Source organism: Peromyscus leucopus, chromosome 8b (genome assembly GCF_004664715.2).
Source record: "Peromyscus leucopus breed LL Stock chromosome 8b, UCI_PerLeu_2.1, whole genome shotgun sequence".
Lineage (NCBI taxonomy): Eukaryota > Metazoa > Chordata > Mammalia > Rodentia > Cricetidae > Peromyscus > Peromyscus leucopus.
The window spans coordinates 95,824,216-95,845,455 of NC_051086.1; the positions used below are offsets into that span (position 1 = coordinate 95,824,216).

The 21,240-nt window shown below is 48.0% G+C and overlaps 1 protein-coding gene and 1 pseudogene across 3 annotated transcripts; one reads left to right on the plus strand and one right to left on the minus strand.

The window, feature by feature from the left end:
• Positions 1-2,701: 2,701 nt before the first annotated feature.
• On the minus strand, positions 2,702-2,937 carry LOC114692996 (annotated as a pseudogene).
• Positions 2,938-7,156: 4,219 nt separating this feature from the next.
• Positions 7,157-19,708, plus strand: Snx11 (sorting nexin 11). Of its 3 annotated transcripts, none has more exons than XM_028869030.2 (8): positions 7,160-7,321; positions 9,502-9,561; positions 10,516-10,570; positions 11,933-12,019; positions 12,305-12,405; positions 14,927-15,022; positions 15,248-15,463; positions 16,976-19,708. In XM_028869030.2, the coding sequence occupies exons 3-8, from the start codon at positions 10,529-10,531 to the stop codon at positions 17,256-17,258; spliced, it is 825 nt and encodes a 274-aa protein (XP_028724863.1). In that variant the 5' UTR covers positions 7,160-7,321; positions 9,502-9,561; positions 10,516-10,528; the 3' UTR covers positions 17,259-19,708. The 3 variants fall into 3 exon arrangements, with proteins under 3 accessions (XP_028724864.1, XP_028724863.1, XP_037056563.1); XM_037200668.1 differs by lacking the exon at positions 7,160-7,321 and adding an exon at positions 7,389-7,544; XM_028869031.2 differs by lacking the exon at positions 9,502-9,561 and having other exon boundaries at positions 7,157-7,321.
• Positions 19,709-21,240: the final 1,532 nt, after the last annotated feature.

Here is a 21,240-nt window from a genome sequence, read left to right on the forward strand (position 1 = left end):
TATCATCATGTACTGCAGTGGTAGGAATCCTGGTTTCCTTCTTTCTCTTCTTGGTCCTGAATCTGGAACCTTGTGCAAAACAAGCCAGGACTCTCCAGCCGGGCACTACCCAGCCTCTGCAGCCCAGGGGAAGTAATTGTTTGCTTGTTGTGTCTTCTGTACAAATCCCTTGAACTCTGCATCTCGCCTCAGTCTCCCTGACTGCTGATCACCTCAGTCTCCCTGATTGCTGAGCGCACAGATCTGAACTGTCCAATAGGCAGGCACCTGAGCCATTTGTCCCAGGACTTGAGCACCTGGTTCAGCACCAGTGGCAGTGGAGGAAGTTTATTGCAGTTAGAAGAGAGAGCATAGCCAGAGGCAGAGACATCTGAGAGAGTCCAGAGTGGACCTGACCCTGAGCCATGTGAGGAGAGGGCGAGGGGAAGGAGGAGGAGAGAGAGGGAACCAGGTTCATCAGCCAAGAGGGCAAAAGGTTAAAAAAGGGGCAGGTAATGAAAACAAAATGGCTGGATTATATAGGGAAGAGCCTCTGGGGGAAGGGCAGCCCAGCTCCTGGGCAGGGGAACTGGGGAAGGGGATAGAGAGCAGGGGTCTGTCAGCCACACCCCTAACAGATAGGGACTGTGGGATGCTGGGAGAACATGGCGACCAGGTCTGCTTTGATATGTTAAATTGGCACCTCACCAATCTATGTTAAATTCTTTTTGGTTTTTTGCTTTTTTTTTAAAATAGTTTTTCAAGACAGTGTGGTTTTGGAGCTCTGTAGACCAGGCTGACCTCGAACTCACAGAGATCCGCCTAGCTCTGCCTCCCAAGTGCTGGGATCAAAGGCCTGTGCCACCACTGCCGGCTTTTTTGTTAAATTCTTGATTGGAGGTGGGAATTATAATCTCAATTTTTTTTGCATTTCCAATTCCCAAATCATGTCCCTGTCAGCATCAAATGCTGCCACCCCCAAGTCCCCACACCAAGCTGAATTCCACTCTCTGTGTCAAAGCACTGGCTCCTCTTCCAGAGGATCCAGTAGCACCCACAGGGCAGCTAACAATTGTCTGTGACTCTAGTTCCAGGGGACCTGACACCCTCACACAGACAAACCTGTAGACAGAAAACTAATGCACATACAATAAAAAATAAATTAATTAAAAAAAAGAATTAAGGGAGTCAAAACCTACCTTTGGTTTTCACACAGCGAAACACTGCTGGTTTATGCTAATCTGAAAATCTGCCCGTGTAGATGTCAAATTTATCAACCTAAAATCCCTGTCTAACAATATCCATTTTGAACATTGTTAAGAGGTTCGATGTGGTGGACTGTAATCCTAGTACTCCGGAGGCAGAAGCATTGCTGTAAATTTGAGGCCAGCCCGATCTACATAGTGAGTTCCAGGCTAGCCAGGACTATATAATAGAGAGGTCCCAGAAGAGGTGGAGAGGGACGAGTGTGTGTGTGTTTGGGATTAAACTGTTTTACTGCGATTCCCCCCTCATTCCGAGAGTAGCAGTGTGCAGTTGGGCATGCTGGCACAAGCCGACATTCTCAGCACACAAAGGCCTGAGACGGGAGAATGAGTTCAAAGCCAGCCTGGGCTACACAGTGAGACACTCGACGAAACAACAAAAAGAAACACATCACAAGTAATGAGGGGAAGAGAAAAAAAAATGTGTTGTTGCAAAAATAAGGAAATCGTGTCAAACCCTGTCTCTGTTCTTTGTTCACACAGTGTAACCCTGGGCAAGCTGCTGAACCTGTGAAAATCCAAAGCTTCAAAACTTATCATGGTCTCATTTTATAGCATTTCTACATTTCTACTAGTTATTTTTAGATAGCTTTTTCTAAGAATTTAAAGAGGGAAGTACAGAATGTTTAAAACATTTCCTCCAACACTGTTGGAAATTCTTTGTTTCACTTGAATATGACTTTCTTTTTTTTTCTATACAGAGTTTTTCTGTGTAGCCCTGGCTGTCCTGGAACTCACTCTGTAGATCAGGCTGGCCTTGAACTCACAGAGATCCCCTGCCTCTGCCTCCCAAGTGCTGTGATTAAAGGTGTGTGCTACCACCACCCGGCTTCTTCTCTTTTTTTTATTTTTTAATTTTAATTTTTATTTATTTATTTGGTTTTTCAAGACAGGGTTTCTCTGTGTAGCTTTGGAGCTTATCCTGGAACTCACTCTCTAGCCCAGGCTGGCCTCGAACTCACAGAGATCCACCTGCCTCTGCCTCCCGAGTGCTGGGATTAAAGGCCTGCGCCACCACCTCCCGGCTTCTTTTCTTTTCTTTTCTTTTCTTTTCTTTTCTTTTCTTTTCTTTTCTTTTCTTTTCTTTTTAAAGATTTATTTTCATTTTTATTTCTGTGTATGGGTGTTTTGCCTGTAGGTATATATGTCGAAGACCAGAAGAGGGCACCAGATCCCTGGGAATTGGAGTCACTGATGGCTGCGAGCTGCCTTGTGGGTCCTGGGAATGAAGCCTGGATCCTCTGGGAGAGCATTGAGTGAGTTTTTGTTTGTTTGTTTGTTTGTTTTTGTATGTTGTTTTATTGTATGCTACAGCCAGTGTATATGAAATAGTTAAACCCTGTGAAACAGAAACCCATGAAAATTCAGAGGACTCACAAGTAGAAATGGTATATTATGGCACGTGTTATAGGGGAAACTTTGTACAGACTTCAGATTTAGTCCTCTTGATTGAATATTCACGGGTTCATGAAAAGTGGAAACCTCAGGACATCCGAATACAAAAAGGAGCAGACTTCCCGGCATTTGGAACGTGAAGATACCCCAGTCAGCGGAGGGTCATGTTGAGCATTCTGAAGATAGAACTGTTCAGTCTGCAGCTGGCTGGGAACCCTTCACTTGGTTGAGCCGGGTCTCTAGCTGGAGCTGCTGAACCACCTTCTTCGTGGTGGGCAACACTAGAAGAACCCGTCATGGCGCTGGGGGCAGCTGGACCAACTCGTCAGGCCGAGTGAGGGCGGCAGTTTAGGGGACTGCGGGCGCGGCCCGTGCTTTGAACTGTGTAGACCAGGCTGACCCAGAACTCACAGAAATGTGCTCCCTCTGCCTCCCTAGTGCTGGGTCTTTTAGTTTTGAGAGGAGACAAGACAGACTGTGGTTAAAGGCCTATTTAACAGATCAAAGCAGACGCTGGGTGCCAGCTTCTTCCCGCATCCCTCAGTTCCTACCTGCTTCAGGGCCCTCCTGGCTTGTACACCCACTCCACCCCGCCCCGTACCCTAAACTTCTCTAGCCCAGGACTGCCAGTGCCCCAGCTGCCCTTCCCTATATAATCCAGCCATTTGGGGTCCGTGATCATTTTGTCTGCGCTTTCCTCTCCTGGCCTCTTGGTACGGCTCTCCCCTGCCCCTCTCCTCACCTGGCTCAGAGTCAGGTCCACTCTGGACTCTCCCCGATGTCTTTGACTCTGGCTATGCTATCTCCACTTTATCTACAAGAAACTTCCTCCTCCACCATACCTAGCAGTCCTGTCCTTTCCTATTTCTTTCTCTCTCTCTCTCTCTCTCTCTCTCTCTCTCTCTCTCTCTCTCTCTCTCTCTTCTCTCTCTCTCTCACTTTCTCTCTTTTTTTTTTTAAAGATTTATTTATTTATTATGTATACAGTGTTCTGTCTGTGTGTATCCCTGCAGGCCAGAAGAGGGCGCCAGATCTCATTACAGATGGTTGTGAGCCACCATGTGGTTGCTGGGAATTGAACTCAGGTCCTCTGGAAGAGCAGTCAGTACTCTTAATCTCTGAGCCATCTCTCCAGCCCTCCTATTTCTTTCTTTTTTCCATCCAATAATCTTGAATTCCGGATTTTCCAATCTCATCCTCTAAAGAAGTGGGATTGCTAGACTTTGAGCCCCCAGACCCAGTTTGGGCAGCTACCTGAAATCCAATTGTTAAAGATTTACTCAATCTGGCTGGGCGGTGGTGGGCGCACGCCTTTAATCCCAGCGTTCGGGAGGCAGAGCCAGGCGGATCTCTGTGAGTTCAAGGCCAGCCTGGTCTACAGAGCGAGATCCAGGACAGGCACCAAAACTACACAGAGAAACCCTGTCTCGAAAAACAAACAAACAAAAAGATTTATTCTTTCTGGAGTTAATATGTATGCCCTTATAATACGTTTAAGAGACATTTCTTCTCATATCCTCTGGTTTGTTTGTTTTTCCACATTGATTCCCGGATAGTTGAGTTTGATTAAAATATATACATTTAAGTCACATACCTCTGACTTTGACTAGTTTGGTCTTTTGCTTTTTTAAAAAATTGTTGGGGTCTTGGAGCTGGAGAGATGGCTCAGCGGTTTAAGAGCACTGGCAATTCTTCCAGAGGTACAGAGTTAAATTCCCAGCACCCACAGGGTGTGATGGGATCTGATGCCCTTTTCTAGCATGCAGGTGCATATGGAGATAGAGAACCATATACATAGAATAAATAAATCTTGAAAAAAAATTGTGGGGTCTTTTGTAGCTCAGCTTGACCTTAGAACTCCAGCTCAGCCTCCCCAGTGCTGGGATTATACATGTATCACCAGGCCCAGCTTTTAAAACTATTTTATATACAAAGTCTGGGGGTATTTTTTTTTAACATGTCTGTGTTTTAAGTGTGAAATCTTCCACTGTAGCATTGTGTTGGTGCCCAATAATTTATTGCTTTTTAGTTTATGTGCATTGGTATTTTGCCTGTATGTATGTCTGTGTGAGGGTGTCAGATCTTGGAGTTATAAACAGTTGTTAGCTGCCATGTGGGCACTGGGAACTGAACCCGGGTCCTCTGTAAGAGCAGTCAGTGCTCTTAACTGCTGAGCCATCTCCCCAGCAGCTCAGTATGTTTTTAAGTGTTTTGGAGTTTGGATTGTTTGGGGCTGTGGTTATTATTTCTCAGCATTTACTGTATAAGGATTGGCCCCAGCATCAACAATTGAAATTTTCAAGGAAGGTGCCAGCATTTGGGAGGCAGAAGAATTATGAATTACAGGGATACCTGAGCTATGTAGTAAAACCTTAGTTCCCCCCCCCCAAAAAAAAAAAGGACAAGGGAAAAAAAGCTGGTTAATCAGATATTTGAATGCAGAGTTGGCCCTGTAAAGGAAAACAGTATTACTGCCAATGAGAAATTGTCTTTCAAGCAAAAATTTTACCTTTGGAAATTTGGTGTCTACCAAAGTGAATCTGACAACTTCCTGAAAGTTTCCTGATGACATCAGTGGTGATATTAACATGATTAAATTTTTTTTTTATGGGATTGGACAGATGGTTCAGTGTTAAGAGCATTTGCTTCAGAGGATCTGGGTTCAGTTCCCAGAACACACATTTGGGTGGGTCACAACCTTCTGGAACTCCAGGGGATCTGATGCCCTCTTCTGGCTTCTGTGGGCACCTGCACACACAGGTAGTACATATAAACGCATGTAGCTTCATATACATACACATAAATAAAAATAAATCTTGAAAAAGAAACCACCACCTGTTAACTGGGCATGATGGTGCACACCTGTAATCCCAACACTTGGGTGACAGAGGAGGAGGATTGTACTTTGTGCATTTGAGGTAATCTTGGTCTACATAGTTCTGGGCCAGCGCAGACTAGGTAACAAGACTTTATATTAAAATGAAAGGAGAACCAGAGATGGAAAGGGAGAGGGAGAGTACTATTTGATGTTTTGTTATAGCAAAGGAGGATTCACGATTTTTGGAGAGGGCTAAAAAGATATGTTTGTGCTGGGCTAGGTTTTCTTCATATACCAAAAGACAGAGCATGAAAGAGAACCCAGGTAGGGGCAAGGATTTGGGACTTGAGAAATGACTCAGAGGTTAAGAGCACTTTCTGCTATTGCATAGGACCAGGGTTCAGTTCCCAGACCTCCAGAGTGGCTCCAACCATTTGTAACTCCAGTGCCAGGAGATCTGAGGCCTTCATTTGACCTCTGAGGGTTCCAGGTAGGCATGTTCCAAGCGGGCATCCATACTTACAGACAAAACACTCATACACAAAATAAAAACAAACAAACATTTATTTTTGGTGTGTATGTACGTATGCCTCAGATCCACAGGAATTGGAGTTACAGCACTTTGTGAGCTGCCTGATGTGGGTGCTGAATTTATCTTCTGGAAGAGGAACAAACACTCTTAAGTTCTCAGCCATTTCTCCTTCTCCCGTTCGGTTGTTTTTGCGACAGGGTTTTAGGTGGCCGGGGACAGGCTGAAACTCACAATGTAGTTGGCAATGGCCTTCAATTCCCGCCTCTGCTTCCAAGTCCTGGGATTACAGGTGTAAAATTATCTTTTTAACAGATCAAGAGGGTTTTTGTGTCTTGGTTTTTTTTAAATTTTTTTTTTTTTTTTTTTCGAGGCAGGGATTCTCTGTGTTGTTTTGGTGCCTGTCCTGGAACTCCCTCTGTAGACCAGGCTAGCCTCGAACTCACAGAGATCTGCCTGTCTCTGCCTCCCGAGTGCTGGGATTAAAGGCGTGTGCCACCGTTGCCCGGCTATAAGAGGGTTTTTTAAATTGTGTTTTGAGATTGAGTTCTGTAGCCCGGATCGCCTGGGACTCACTCTGTAGCTTTAATCTTCCAAGTGTTAGGATTCCAGGCGGGAGCCCTTTCATTGCCTTAAGAGGAAATTTAATGTCACCACGGTTAGCATTGTCACCAGCTTTTTCTTGCCTACTAACTAGGTGATCCTGTTGTGGGCTTGTCTCGAGTCACAGTGAGTTGTGAGCCATCTCGTTCGGTTTTTGCCGGGATGACCCGCGCGGCTTTTACAAATCGAACTGGCAGTGCCCGTGACATTTCAGCTGGGGAACTGCAACCTCCGAGGTTCAAAGCGGGACCCTCTGGAGATCTTAGTAAGACTGCAGGAAAGTGTGGAACCTCCCCACACCACGGACAACCCCGTAACACCCTACAGACACCTGGGCTGCCGAGATGCTCCCGCAGCCCTTTAAGGACGCTCCCTGAGCGCTGATTGGCGCGCCTGACGGCGGGGGGCGGGACGAAACTCTGGCGTGGACGCCGAGGGCTTTCAGTTCTCGCGCTCCACCTCCCCGCGCCCCTAGCGATTTCCGGAAAGATCCGGATGGCGGCTCCAGTCTGGGCGGGGCGGAGAGCCTCCGCTGACCCGCGGTCGCCACTGAGAGCCCCGGTCTGCAGGGGTGGGGGCGTCCTGGACACTCAGGATTGGTCCGTCGGGAGCCGCCTCCCGTCGTGCACCGGGGCGCCGGCGACTCACCCGGAAGGAGAAGCCGGGACTCGGGCTCTATGGTGCGGGGCTGGTGGTGTCGCTGTAGAGAGCCGCCGCTGCCGCCGCTCTCAGGTGAGGGGGCGTGGGCGGGGCCGTGGCTCGTAGGTGCTGCTTGGGGCGGGGGGGGATGGGACGCCGGCTTGGGGAGCCAGTGGTGACGTTTGAGTGATGGCCTGGCTTGACATGTCAGGGAAGGAAGGGGTTGTCTTCCCGCCCGGGGTGAAAAGTGAGGCTTGCTGGGGACCCGACCAGAAAGGAGGAAGCCTGGCTCCTCCATTTACCTTGAGAGTAGAAGGTGACTTTCGTCCCAGGGTTAACCGGGAAAGGAGAAGGAGCATGTGGCTGTTTTCCATCTGGGTTGATAAGAATGGAAGGGAGCGTCCAGAGTCGGAGTTTGGGGATAGATATCCAAGTGGCCGGGAGTGGGAGAAAATGGCAGGTATTTTTCGCGGACACTGGGAATTATGGTCGCCCTGTTAAGTTATTTCCAGGTGGAATGAGTGGGCTGTCGACTGAAAGGTCGAACAGCTGCCTGATGGACGGGATGGAGAGTCAGGCCGGAGAACTGCCTCTAACCCCCGTGGGCATTTAGGAAGGCGAGGTTTTTGAGTTGCCGTCTGTTGACATCAAAGGCTCAAGAATGAGTAAGAAAAGGCGAGAGGCTCCTTGGCGCAATCCTTTTGCAGCCTGGTTTGTTTTTAACGTGCCTCTTGAAGGAGTTTAAGTGGCAGAAAAAAAAATGAGGGGAAGGCCTTGAATTAGCAGTTGTGAGCTTGACAATACATCAACTTTGTGCACGTCAAAAGATCTGGTTCTTCCCCAGGACTGTTGGTGCTGGTACTGCTGAGGGAAGCAAACAGCACTTCAGATGTGATGGAAAGGGCCTGGAAATGTAGTTAGCGTTGCGTAAGTCACCTAACCCTTGGAGGTTACTTGACTTTATCCTTCCTTAGTGGATGCACACAGATCCATCTCTAGGTCGTAGAGCTGAAGTTAAGATAGCTTGCTGCTTCTCCAGGAATGGATGAACTTCGTTTTCTTCCAAAGAGTGGTGTCTTTGGGAAGGAAATTGATGGACAATAGTGGTGGTTAGAAATGGAGTCTAGGATTTACCAGGTGATGGTGGCGCACACCTTTAATGCCAGCACTCCAGAGGCAGAGGCAGATCTCTGTGAGTTAGGAGCCAGCCTGGTCTATTACAAAGTGAGTTCCAGGATAGCCAGAGCTGTTAAACAGAGAAACTCTGTCTCGAAAAACCAAAAAAACAAAAAGAAATGGAGCCTAGGTTTTTGTAGTTTCATTATTTTAAGGAAATTTACAACCAGAACCTCCTCAGTGCCCTTTAAACTTAGGTTTAAGCATACTTGGAATTTTTAAAAGCCAGTTTTTGGTTGTTTCAATGTGATGGTAGCTCCACACTAAAGGAGAAAAACTTCCACATGGGGGTGCTGCGGGCCCCTTTCAAATTCTTCTTTGAGACCAAAGGTATAATGACTAGTTTTAGTTATTGAACTAGTCTTGAATTTCACAGACCTTTTCAGGAAGAGTGATATGAACTCCCTTTAGTGGAGATAACTCTATTTCTTGTCATCTTTCCTATTGTACTACAAAAAGACACTTCAGAATAGTTAACTCTCTGTTTGTATGCTGGCAGATTGGCAAATGCCTAAGAAGAGAAAGGGGTGGGAAACCCCAGGAGGTTAATTATTCACAGCAAGTCTGTCTGCTGGTTTTTGGTCACAGACCTTTGTTTCGGTCTGGACTGTTGTTAAGCATGGGTTATTGGGGAATTTGAACTCCCTGCATTTCAGTTCAGGGCCTGTTGGAGGTGGTGACTGCTGCGGATGAAAAATCATATTGTCAGCAAGAATGCTGTTTATGATGGTGTTGAAATCACAGAACCTTGGGTTTGCGCCACAGTGTAGCTCAATTTTGTCATCTGCCATGTAGCTTTGTCCCTGCGTGCAATGTCTGTCTGTAGAAGTGAGACCTTCTGGGATATTGGAAAGAATTGCAAAAGCTGTTTGCTCTGCTAATTTCATGCTGTAAATGAGTTCCCCTTCTTTTGAAACATTAGCCCTGTGTTAGCAAAACATAAAATAGACGGAAGCTCATTATGCGCTCTTCTAATGGTAAGGCAGAACTAATAAGAGAATGTGTTTAAAATTAATTGTGGGACTGTAAAAATGAGTGGGTGTGTGAATGGGCATGGGGGGAGGAGAGGGAGAGCTTAGATAGGCTTGTTTTCCCAGGAGCCGGCCCGGATCATTTGTTGGCAGTACATATTGGCTGAAGTCAGTTTTCATTTCAAGGTAAATTGGAAAGGGAAATTAAACCTTATTGTTCTGCTCTTAAGAGAGAGGAAGGGGGTGGAGGCGGCAGCCAGGGTGGATGCTGTTGGAGTGGTTCTAGGAGTAAGAAGATTAGTGCTGTATTTTAACAGAAGGTGACATCATGGGCCCCTTTGGAATCCAGTAACCCTGTGCTACAGCCTTCATGGTCCCCTTGTTGGAGTGGGCGATGTCGCTGTACACATAAACTACCACACTGGGGGAAATCAGTGGCTTAGGCTTTAATGAATCTTTACAAAGGAGCGGAATGCATCCTGAGTTGACCTGCGAAGCTGTGGGGTGCTTGGGCAGAGGTACAAACCGGATGGCATGTCAAGATTGGAAATGATTACAATGGTTGGCTCCAGTTTAGAGAGCTGATAAGGGAAGGTGGTAACTGTAACTGGACCATTCATTTGGGTGCTCCCAGGAGCACTCCAGCTCAATGACTCACCTGTCTAGAGGTAACTTTGGTTAGATTGCTGGAGCATTGCTATGTGTAGGGACTGGGTTGTCTCTAAACAACCAGGAGGGGGTGCTGTTAGGCTCCTTTTCAAAGCCGTGCTCCACAAGGCTCCTAAGCCACGGTCCTCAGGCAAAAGTTTTACAAGGGAACCCACCTGCCTGCCTTTCTGGCCACCCACAACACACTCTCCACACACAAGAAGCTCTAGGTTGAGGTGGCCTTGTAGAGGGTCCCAGGGGTAGTCTGAGAATGGAGACAAATTCCCCAGGGCTTTTAACTTGCTACTAACTAATGTGGGCGTTTTCCCCTTCCTCTTTAAAGTTTTACACAACATAATTAGGGAGAGAGGAGCTGACCTGGGTTTCCCCAAGGGCTGTCTATTAAGAACTTTTGGGGTTTTGCCCTGACAAAGCCTGGTCAGGACATACCTGCTAACTGTGCTTGCTCCTGTGTCCTCTGTTCCTCCCCAGATGTTTTCTTCCCATGGGCTTTTGGTGTAGGATGTTGGAGAACCAAGAGCTGGAGGTAAGAGTGGGCTCCAGAGTTGGGGGTCTTTAGGAGAAGGGGACACAGATGCAGATCATCGTCTGTGCTGTTTTCCCTAATATACTCTTAGTGTGTCTGATGGGCTCAAAATAAAGCCAAGAGAAGGAAATCAGTAGCAAGTGTACATGCTGAGAAGTGAGCTTCCATTTTGACTAACTTTCACGTTGGTTGGAATGTACTAGAATGTAAGCTTTTTAAAAATTACATTTTTAGGCCAGTTGGCGGCGGTGCACGCCTTTAATCCCAGCACTTGGGAGCAGAGCCAGGCGGATCTCTGTGAGTTCCAGACCAGCCTGGTCTACAGAGTGAGCTCCAGGAAAGGTGCAAAGCTATGCACAGAGAAACCCTGTCTCGAAAAAACAAAAACAACAACAACAACAAATTACATTTTTATTTATCTAAGAAATAGAGCTCATTAGGACATTTCCATATGTATTTATCATTATACTTTGTTCTTGTTTGTCTACTCTTTCGCTGTGCAGATTAAACTTAGGGGCTTGTGAGTGCTCGGCTCTACTGTTGAGCCGTGTATCCCTAGCTCTCTTTTTATCTTTATGTAGTGAGATGGGGCCTCACTGGATAGTCCTGTTTGGCCTAGAACTTCAGCTAGCTGACCTTCAACTTGATGGCAGTCTTCCTGCTTCTTCCTGAGTGTTGGGATTACAGGAGGGAGCCACTGTCCGAAGTTCTTTATTTACTTATTTTTGTTTTTGGAGACAGGATTTCTCTGTGTAACCCTGTCTGTCCTGGAACTCCCTCTGTGGGCCAGACCAACCTTGAGCTCACAGAGATCCGCCTGCCTCTGCCCCCAAGTGCTGGGATTAAAGGCGTGCACCAATGCCCAGCCTTTTTCTTTTCTTTGATGTCTTTATTTTTTTTTATATGGAGTCTCACTAAGTTCCTCAGATAAGGCCTGGAACTCTTGACTCTCCTGCCTCATCCTCCCAAGTCGTTAGGCTCATAGGCCTGTACTAGTTGGCATGGCCTGTGGTCTCCTGGAGAACAGGGAGCTTTGCTTCTTGTTTATGCTCAGTCTTAGTACAGTGCCTGGCACATACCATGTCAGCAAACACTTGTTGAATTGACTAGAACAACGATTGGAAGTTGGTATTGAGTTAGAAACTTTGGTAACTACTGTGTGGTCAGAGCTGCCTTGCTAGCTAGGTGTGGTGTCTTATGATCTCAACCACTAGGAGGCAGATCTGTGAAAAATGCCACATGTTCAAGCGATAAGTCTACATAGTGAGTTCCAGGCCAGCCAGGACTCCAAAGCCTGGACCAAACCATTTCTTTCTGTGTGGCGAGCTGAAGCTGAAGGAGCTTTTTTTTTAATACCTGCAGGAGGTGATCACGGTGCGTGTGCAGGACCCCCGGGTGCAGAATGAGGGTTCCTGGAATTCTTACGTGGACTATAAGATATTCCTTCATGTGAGTCCAGCTTCTGTAATGGGTTCAACTCCAGGGCTGTGGGCTGTGCTGAAGTGGAAATGATTTGTGGGTGTTCCCAACATTCCGAGACAGAAGATTGAGAGAAAAAGAGCATGGTGAAGGAAACACAGGGTGTGATTGTGAATTGCTCTCAGCTTGTCCGGTGGCACCCTGGTCTGGGGACCAGTGGCCTGATCATTTGGCCCCTTAACGAGAGTGATGGTGGCAAAGTCACAGGGGCTTAGTCCTTTCCATTTAACCCTCTTTACGAACCTCCTCTTGTAGACGAACAGCAAGGCCTTTACTGCCAAGACCTCGTGTGTGCGGCGCCGCTACCGTGAGTTTGTGTGGCTGAGGAGACAGCTGCAGAGGAACGCGGGCTTAGTGTGAGTTTGCCCTCGCCGCCGCCCTCTCAGGTCTGAGCAGACTCGGGGCTACATGGGAGCTGGAGTTTCCAGAGAAAAGGGCTTCGAACACGCCAGGTACCGAGGAAATGCTTTAAGTCAGGTGTTTAAGTCAGTGAAGAAAACCAACATTCTCCTTTTTAGTTTTTGAACTAGCAAAGTTGTATGAACAGGGGAAAAAGTGTGTATGTGTACATATATATTTCACTGACTTAAACACGGTTTAAAACAGCTCCCAGCTTCTTTAGTGCCTGGCATGTTGTAAGCTATCTTCCCTGTAAACTCCAGAGACTTCCTTCCTTTTCTCAGGCAGGGTCTCACTATGTAGTCCAAGTTGGCCTTGAACTTGCACTCTTCATGTGGCAACATCTGGAGCGCTGGGATTATAGGCATAGATCACCACACCTAGATACATTTTTTTTTTTTTGGGAGGGGGGACATGGTCTTCTGTAGTACAGGTTGGCCTGCAACTGTTGATTCTCTTGCCCCTCTCTCCAGAGCTTCATTTACTTCAGGGTGATCACTGGAGGAGGGTCTGCCCAGTTAGTTACCACGTGGGACTGATGGGGTTACCGCCATGGGCCATGCCAGTTGACTCCCTTCATCCCTCTCCTCTAGGCTGCTTTGGGGTGTCTGTCTGCCCGTCTGCTGGTCTGCTTCTGTCTGTTGTTCTCTCTATGAGAGTGTCTGTGTCTATTTCTTTCCTTTTCTTGTGTGCTGGGGATTGAGCTCAGAACTTTGTGTGTGGTTGGCAATCACTCTACCACTGAGTTATGTCTTCAGCCCTGGCTGCTTGTTATTTTATAACGTGTTCTCTGTGCCTTATAACAGAAGCTAAGGATGTTTAACAGAAATATGCGATAACTCACTTCATTTGTAGTAAATTCTGGGCCTAGAGTGGTCTGTTTTATTTGTTTTTTTTTTTGTTTGTTTGTTTGCTTGTTGTTTTTCCTTGAAATAGAGGCTGTATGTGTAGCTCCAGGCTGGCCTCGAATGCTCCACCTTCTTGCTTTAGCCTGCTGAGTAGTTCCGATTATAGACATGTGGCAACATGTCCGACTTGGAATAGATAGTTTTAGTTTATAGGAAAGGACCCACATTCCTGCTTGAAGTCTCTTCCTTAAAGAAGGAATGTAAAGCTGGGTGCTGGGGAGATGGCGATTGGTAACATGATCGTTGTGAAGCAGGAGGAGCTGAGCTGGATCCTTAGTACCCATTTGAGAAGCCTCTAATCCCAGTGCTGGGAGACAGAGGCAGGGGAATCCTAGGGCCTTGATGGCCAGCTAGTCTAGCCAAATGGATTAGCTCTGGGTTCAGTGAGAGACTCAGTTCAACAAGTGAAGTGGAGGGTAATTGAGGAAGACATCCTCTGTCAACGTCTGGCTTCCATACATTGTGTATGCACATGCTCCCCCATCCCAATGCAGAGCACAGAGGTAGTAGAGCTGGGTGTAGTGGAGCAGGCCTGTAGTCCTACCACCTAGGAAGCAGAGATGAGAGGATTACTGCAAGGTCCAGGCCAGCCATGGCTACATAGCATAGTGAGGCCATGTGTCAGAAAGTCCCCAAAGGGACTGGAGTTAAGAGCCCTTGTTGCAGGGCTGGAGAGATGGCTCAGAGGTTAAGAGCACTGGCTGCTCTTCCAAAGGTCCTGAGTTCAATTCCCAGCAACCATATGGTGGCTCACAACCATCTATGTTGAGATCTGGTACCTTTTTCTGGCTTGCAGGGATACATGCAAGCAGAATAGTGTATACAAAATAAATAAATTAATTAAATAAATAAATAAATAAATAAATAAATAAATAAATAAATAAATAAATAAATGCCCTTGTTGCTCTTACAGAGGACCTGGGTTTGGCAATCCACACTAGGTTGCCTACAACTGCCTGGAATTACAGTTCCAGGGGATCTGATTCCCTCTTCTGGTCTCTGTGGATACTATGCACACATGGTGCACATATCAAGCAAGCTCATACACCTGAAGAAAAAAGCAATTGCTGTTGGAAGTGTGTATACTAGATGGAGTGGTATAATAGCATGGCTTTGGAATCGTAGACCTAGATACTACCTGTGTTGTGTGACAATGGGAATTTTTTTTTTTTTTTTTTAAAGACAAGGTTTCTCTGTGTAACCCTGGCTGGCCTGGAACTCACTCACTCTGTAGACCAGGCTGGCTTTGACCTTGGAGATTAGCCTGCCTCCCCAGTGCTGGGGAGTGCGCCACCACACCCGGCAGACAGTGGGGATTTTATGTCACCTGTCTGGTTTTCTAAAAGGAGGACACTAATATTTTTCTCACGGGATTTTTAGGAAGATTAAATGCCATGTTTGTGGAAATGTGATGCGAAGTGCCTGCCGTAGGGCATACCATCAACCAGTGTTAGCGCTGTACGTCCCTTCCTAAAATATAATTGTATTGATTGGGCCCCTTTTCAGGGGATTGTTTTGGGGTGGGGTTGGAGTGATGCTTCACTTTGAGTGTTACGTTATGTTTCCACAGGCCGGTACCTGAACTTCCTGGGAAGTCCACTTTCTTTGGCAGCTCTGATGAGTTCATTGAGAAGCGACGGCAAGGCCTACAGCATTTCCTAGAAAAGTGAGTGGACATGCTGGGTTAGCACTGGCCACCACTGTGGAGGCAGGGCCACAGGACAGAGCCAGGCAGATGCAAACCCCTGCCCTGCTCTTGCGGTCGCATTTGTGGTGGCTTGCTTTCCTGTGCACCCCATCTCCAGTGCTCTGTGAAGCCAAAGGCTGGCTGGGATGGGATGGGGACAGCTGCTTCCTCACATGGCTGGTGTTGTGCTCTCTGTTGCTCCAGGGTCTTGCAGAGCGTGGTCCTTCTGTCAGACAGTCAGTTACACCTCTTCCTCCAAAGCCAGCTCTCAGTCCCCGAGATTGAAGCCTGTGTGCAGGGCCGAGGCTCCTTGACGGTGTCTGATGCTATTCTCCGCTACGCTATGTCAAACTGTGGCTGGGCCCAGGAGGAGAAGAGGCAGAGCACCTCTCACCTGGCTAAAGGAGACCAGCTCAACAGGTAATCGGAGGGCCTGTTAAGGAACCTGGGGCTGGGATCACTGTGACCAGTGACACATGGGATGTGGCATGCCCATATCTTAGGAAAGGAGTGTCACAGCATTGGTAGCCTTGGAAAGGCCTGGTTCTCTATCTTGAATGGGAAACTAGAGGTCCTGCTGAAACTCAGGGAGGAAGAAGGGCAGCCTTCCCTGGCTGGCTTTTTCTTTTGTTTAAGGCAGGTCTATTATGTGGTCCATACTGGCCTAGAGCTCACTGTGTACCAGGCCAGTCTTCAGCTTTTCGTGATCTTTCTGCTTCAGACATGAGCTTGGAGATCCCAGGTGTGTGTGTATACAGCACTCTGTTTCTTCTTCTCCTTTTGTTTCACTGTATAGCCCCAGCCATGTAGACCTACTCAATTATGTAGGCTACTTGCTCTGTAGACCGAGCTGGTCTCAAATTCACAAGATCTGCCTGCCTCCTGAGTGGAATTAAAGGTATGCAGCACTACACTGGGCCCTTTTTGAAAATTGACTAAGTAGTTAATTTTTGTGATTCTGGTGGGAATGAAGTCCTGGGCTTCACTTGTGTTAGGTGTATGTTCTACTACCAAGTGACCTCCTCAGCTCTTAACATGTTCCTATTCTAAATGAAGAAATGCTACCCCAGTGAGCAATGGCCATTCCCCCTGGTAACCATAGTCTACTTTCTGTCTGGATCTGCCTGTTCTGGTCATTTCAAACACGCTGAGTCATATGGCAGGTGTATCTGGCTTTTTCTTTCTTTCTTTCTTTCTTTCTTTTTTTAAAGATTTATTTATTTATTATGTATACAGCACGTATGACTGCAGGCCAGAAGAGGGCACCAGCTCTCATTACAGATGGTTGTGAGCCACCATGTGGTTGCTGGGAATTGAACTCAGGACCTCTGGAAGAGCAGTCGGTACTCTTAACCACTGAGCCATCTCTCCAGCCCCTGGTTTTTTCTATTCAACATAATGCTTTAAAAAAATTTTTTTAAGTCACATTTGAGTGTGTGTTTGTGCATATGTGTGGTCATGGCATGCATGTGGAGGTCAGAAGGCCACTTGTTGGGGTCAGTCCTCTACTTCTGCCATGTCCTGGGGATTGAAGTAGGTCATCAGGCCTGGCTGTGGGGGTCTTTTACCCACTAAGCCATTGCACCAGCTCCAGCATGTTTTCAGCACTTCATTCTCTCTCTCTCTCTCTTTTTTTTTAAAGATTTATTTATTATGTACACAGCATTCTGCCTGCATGTGTGTCTGCAGACTAGAAGAGGGCACCAGATCTCAGCACAGATGGTTGTGAGCCACCATGTGGTTGCTGGGATTTGAACTCTGGACCTCTGGAAGAACGGCCAGTGCTTCTAACCTCTGAGCCATATCTCCAGCCCACGTCATTCCTTCTTATGGCTGAATATTTCACTGAATGAAATGTATATGTCTATTCCCATCTCTTCATTTTTATCATCTATTCATGCCCATCTTTTTCTTTCCTCTTCTCCTTTCCAGTTGCTGCTTTCTTCCAAGATCAGGCAGGAGGAACTCTCCTTCTCCACCCCTCAGTGAAGAGAAGGACCACTTAGAAACATGGGCTCCGGTGATGGACTCTGAGGGCCCATCCTTAGAGAGTCCTATGCTGCCGCCCAGCTCCTCACCATCATGCTGTGATATTGCAGGACCCGAAGAAGGACTCTCTGTGTCCCAGCCTGTGAGAAGGGCTGTGGGAGGGGACCATGCTGTGCCTTTGGACCCTGGTCAGCTAGACACTGTGGGGGAGGTGAGCTGTGGTTGAGTTCTAGGTTCTCTTGGGTGGTGGAGAAGCTGCAGGCCACAGTCGCATTCAGGTGGGGTTGGGCACAGGGCAGGTGCAGGGGAGTCGGGCTGTTTGGCACCCTCCATCCACATCTACTCAGGTTCGCTATGCAGAGGTTGGTTGTGGCTGCCTGCTGTGTCTCCTCCATGGGAATAAACACCACACCGGTGTTTGTAAGTTAAGCACAGGGCCCAGAAGCTGTTGGTTTTAAGTAGAACTATATTTACTTCTGCAGGAGCTTAGTTTCTTCAGGTGCACTGCCACGGGTGAATAGTTTGGGGAACCTCTTCATGGCAGATTTTTAGCTGCCATGTTGAGTACCGTACCAACAGAATGCTTGCTTCTATTGTTACATTCCCATCTTGGCAAGCTGCAGTTTTTGCCTGGAACATTTTGGTTGTGGGAGGCCTGCCTCTTGCCTGCCTCCTTGTGTGGACAGGGTGGTGAATATTTATTCACCACCTCCTTGCTTGTCAGTAAATGGCAGTAATGTGACTCTTATCGATGGGATTTCCAGTATCTTCCAAGACCGTGGCAGCTCGAGTGGGGCCTGAGAGCTGCAGGCAAGCAGTTCCAGACCATCGAGGAGGCAAAGTGGCTGGCCGCAGCCAGGGGACGGGAACAGTGCAGAGGTGGCTGCTCTGGGCTGCCCATCTTCTGCTCATAGAGCAGAGCTGGTGTTTCTGCAGGGGTAAAGCTTTCTTCTCTTGAGTCGCAGCTCCCTGGCCCGGGGCTTTAGCTGCCCCAGTGCCCACTGCTCCATGGGGGAAGCCTCACGCTCGCTCCGTCCAGTGGGGCACACAGGCTTTGTTTCTGCCTGGAAGGGAGAGCTCTAGGGATGAGATGGGGAACCACGTGCTCTCCTTCAGACATTGAGGCTTCTGCCCTCCTGCTGCCGAGATCCTGTTCGCAGAGAGCAGGGCCTGGGCGCTGGAGTGCTAGGGTGGCCTCTGCTGGGCTCCCCTGGCCGCCCTGCTCTTAGGTTTGTGTGGGCTTCCTCCCCTCTGGCCATCTGCCCGTCTGTGGGCTCTTTTACTACTGGCCTGTGTTGTGGGATTGTCAATGGCATTTAGTTCAGAGTTGAGGGGCTTTGGCCTGAAATAAAACACAAGTATTTAAGACTGTTGTTGCAATTTGTGTCTAACAAGCTGTAGCAGGGAAGGAGGGAGAGAGAGCTGGCAGGAGTTACTTTCATAAATCATGAATTTATCAGCGTGGAAATAACACCACCGCAGAACTGTGTGCTGGAGCTCTCCTGCATTGTGTGCGAGACTCAAGTTCACCGCAGCAGGAGGGACTGTTTTCCAAAGAGCCAGGATCCAGCTCTTCTCACAGTTCTGGGCATGAACCTTGTTAGGTATAATTTACCTGATGCGCTTCCATCTTCGAAGCCTGTCTGAGGTGCCAGGTGCTAAAAGAGAAATAAAGTTTGTCAACAGGCAGATGCAAAGCCCTGGCTGGTGTTCATCCCTCCTTCCTGGCCGCCTCCCCTGGGTCTGTCCTTTATATGATGCATCAGAGGGAAGCGAGGATGGAAAACCTACAGAGGCAGATCCAAAATGTCAAAAGAAGTTCATTTAAAAGGGGAAAAAACTCCATACACAACCCTCACAAAACCCGACAGATGCTAGGCTAATGGCATCCACTCTGCCGATTGGTGGGGATGGCTCATGAATATTAATGAGTCCAATGCTCCAAATGGTGCAGCTGTGAACCCAGCTGTGCCTGAAGCTCTCTGATCTCAAAACTTCCAGACAGGAGCCGGAGGTGGTCTGTGTCAATTCCCTACTCAGCCAAAAAACAGCAAGCTGGATTGGCCTTCTTCTGTTCTCCTCTCTCCTCCTGGAGTTGGTGCTAGGCAGTCAGCTCTGCCAGCAGGCACTCTTCAGACATGGCTGCGATTTCTCAGACTCCCAGCTTTTTTAATGATCCATTAGCAGCAGTGCGTACAACAGCACCTCAGTTAATGTGAGGCCGGGCGCCTTCTCGTCTCAGTCTTGTGCTGAGTTGAGTATTGGCTGGAGAAGATGTCCAAAGAAGGAGCGCGCTTTCCTAATAGCATGGGCCCACGTACCAGAAAAACAGCAACCCCCAAGGAAATTTCTTTTTATCTAGGCAATGCCAGAGCCTCTCTCGAATTTTTGTCTGTCCAGTGTGTGCTGAAGTCTAGTCACCACAGCTGGATGGCCTTCTCTGTGAGAGATGGGTCACTAGCTGTAGGGAGTGGCCCTCTGAGTGATGTACAGTCAAAAGTGTTCTTTGTTTTGATCTGAGGTTTGAGGCAAGTTTGGTGCCTGCTTTAGTCACACTTTTGTGACCCAAGTCTAGTCATCCCCTTAATCTGAGTTGTCGGAGGCCGGCACCAGTGAGGAGTGCCTGGAGGTTATTTGGTAGGGACCTGTGGGGAGTGCCTGGAGGTTATTTGGTAGGGACCTGTGGGGAGTGCCTGGAGGTTATTTGGTAGGGACCTGTGGGGAGTGCCTGGAGGTTATTTAGTAGCAAAAATGAAGGTGGGGAAATTCTGGGGCAAAAATAGTTTCCTATGGGTTGTTTGATTTGATGAGAATCAGCAGGGTAGGCAAGCCTCATATTCCATTTCTAGCTGGGTGTGACTTGTAAAGACAGTTTTGAAATGCCTGGACAGGACTTGGAGTGATGTGTGTGTGTGTGTGTGTGTGTCATTTGTATACCCAGTGGGCCTGATCTCTGTAGGAGGTACTTTCCAAGCGCTGTAGAACTAGGGTGTGATGACACTTACAATTCCAGCACTTGAGAGGCCAAGGCAAGAGGATGGCTGTGAGTTTAAGGCTAGCCTGGGCTACAGAGGGTGTTCAGGCCATCCTGGGCTATAGTATGAAACTCTCAACAAAAGCAAATAAACCTCACACAGTTCTTAGTTTTCTGGCTTCTGGGTCTTAGGTTCCCACCTCTGAGTCCTAGATGGCTCCTACCGTCTGGTAGCTTTGCTCAGAGAGCCATCCCATACCAGATTGGAGATTAAATTAGTTCCATATTGGTGAATTTGTATACCACAACTCTTACATGGTATTCTTAACAAGGTGAGGGAGCTACAAACAGGTCACAGGATTCAAGGGTACTTCCAAGTGTAGAAATGGGATCAGAGCAGCCCCTGGCCTAACTTCACCAAGGCTGCAGGAATGTTGGATTGGGGTGCCTGGCCTTTGTAGATGCAAGAGCAGCACACTGCAGAGGCGCTGGGAAGCCAAGCAGATAGGCATTATGGCTTGAGCATGTCTTCTTCAAGTGTGGGCAGGGGGCAGCAATCCCAAACCCGGGGCAGCGCTGCCAGCAGGGAGTCACTTCTGGGAAGCCGTGGAGCCTGGATCATGGAACCCTTTGGACTCTGCGTGTCCTGCTTCCTAGTCTCTACCACTCACTGTGCTTTCTTCCTGAAAGTTCTCAGCCCACTTTGAAAGTGCTCACCACCTCCACCCCAGCTCCTCTCTAAGGAGCTGTTGTGGAAATGGCTAGAAAGACCAAGCGTGTGCTTGTCCCTTCCAGCAGAGCCCGTCCTCACATCGCAAGAGAAGTCATGTCTGGAGAGAGAAACAGTTCCGCCTTGGCTGTGACTAGATGTGGAAGGGAAAGCTGGTGACCTCAAGTCTCAGGTGCCATCAGCACCGACAACTTCTGCTTGAAGGGCTAGCAAGAGCTGCCACACTCCTTAGGAGCTGAGTGCTTCCTTCCAGTTCAGGGCAGATGGGTCTACTCCTCCCGCAAAGCAGAGAAACCCCAGCACTTCACAGTGTGGAGCAGAGAGACACTAGGTGGCCAGCACTTCACAGCAGTGAGTACAGAGCCGCTGGCTAGGGAGGTGGAGTTAGGAGATCACCGGGAAGTTGGTGAGGGTGTGCCTGAGCGCGGCCTGAGCTTCGTTCGGTTCACGGGAACCCACCAGCCGTAATTTGAAGTCTTTGCTGTACTTCAGCCCCTTTCTCTC